General features: G+C 40.3%; 1 protein-coding gene across 1 annotated transcript in view; it reads left to right on the top strand.

The window, feature by feature from the left end:
* The first annotated feature begins 284 nt into the window (after window positions 1–284).
* LOC119594821 overlaps window positions 285–1,242 on the top strand; it is a 4,428-nt gene continuing 3,470 nt past the window's right edge. Inside the window, exon 1 of the mRNA XM_037943911.1 lies at window positions 285–523. Within this exon, the coding sequence (XP_037799839.1) occupies window positions 364–523 (160 nt within the window). The 5' untranslated portion in view covers window positions 285–363. The remainder of the gene's footprint in view (window positions 524–1,242) is intronic.

The following is a 1,242-nucleotide window of genomic DNA, read 5'->3' as shown; positions in this document are numbered from 1 at the left end:
CCAAGTATCAACACCAACATAATTTCCGTTTGATTAATGTTATTGGCTCACCTGTCGCTAGCCTTACCTGGAGAAACGTGGCAGCGTCGCAATCCTTGTGATAGTTACTAATTCATTCCCGTCTACTTCTTTTTTTCTCACTTACACAAAACCAAATTTTTATGACTATGCCTCCCATTTCCCCCTTTGAAAACAACAAAAGCCTAGACTGACCCTAGAGCCACAAAAATCGAATTTCAGCGCAGCAAAATTGGAAACGTCTCGGCCGCCGGACTCTCCACTAAGGCTTGGCCGAGACATAACAGGGTGGTCTGGGTGTCCATCGTGTCATGCAGGAAAGGCTCGGGCTTTCGGGTTCAAAACATGTCGCAGCTGAGTGAATATGAGACCTTCGAGCCCACAACCCATCCCTGGGGGGTCACAATATCCTTAATATCCTTCCTGGCCATTGTGATATCCTTCTGCTCGCCTTACTGGCTCAAAAACGACGGCGAGCTGAGTGAGGGCCATTTCCTAAACACGGGTGAGTCACTCCTCTTTTCATTCGTTTCTTTCATTCATGTTTTCCCCAGGGGGAAACCTAGGCGAGGGTTCTACACAGATGTTTGGCATGGGATGTCTCCTGCAGACCAGGGAGCCAGTGGTCACTCAGGCGGCCTCATGAACTCCCACAGAGGCGACTGATGGTATTGAAGTTACCAGCGATTTCCAACTTTCCAGCCTCTGCTCAAATGTGGTGGTTTTTATTACTTCACACCGACAAAATCAGTCGAGTAATAACATATACTATCAATATAGTTGTAGTTTCTTGAGGAGTAAACAAATCAGTAACAGCACCAAATATTTGTATCAAGAGCACAAGTTTAAACATAATAGTTGAAATTTCACATCATAAAAACGTAAATCCTTTGTTGATTAAAATTCATAACACCAATTACAAAAAGAAAAAAAAGGTGAACCTGTAAGTCCTATTGGTATATATGGGTATACCTTTATCATTTATGGAAGCTGAGTGTTAATCCAGTAGTTTTATTTTGAATATCTTCATTATTTTCGATTTATAAACTTTTCAAGTTTATAAATCAGCAACTAACCAGAGTTTTATATTAAATTCTCAGTAATTAAAACATACATACTAATATCTGTTGTGTATGTGAAACTCATATAAAGTTTCAGCTGTTATACTTCATATCGGTATTACTAGTCTGCAGATTTCGAGTAATAACAAAAGTTATTTTGGTG

The sequence above is a fragment of the Penaeus monodon genome, chromosome 34, assembly GCF_015228065.2.
Source record: "Penaeus monodon isolate SGIC_2016 chromosome 34, NSTDA_Pmon_1, whole genome shotgun sequence".
NCBI lineage: Eukaryota > Metazoa > Arthropoda > Malacostraca > Decapoda > Penaeidae > Penaeus > Penaeus monodon.
The sequence above is the reverse complement of the archived record's forward strand: the minus strand, read 5'-3'. Positions and strand labels throughout refer to the sequence as shown.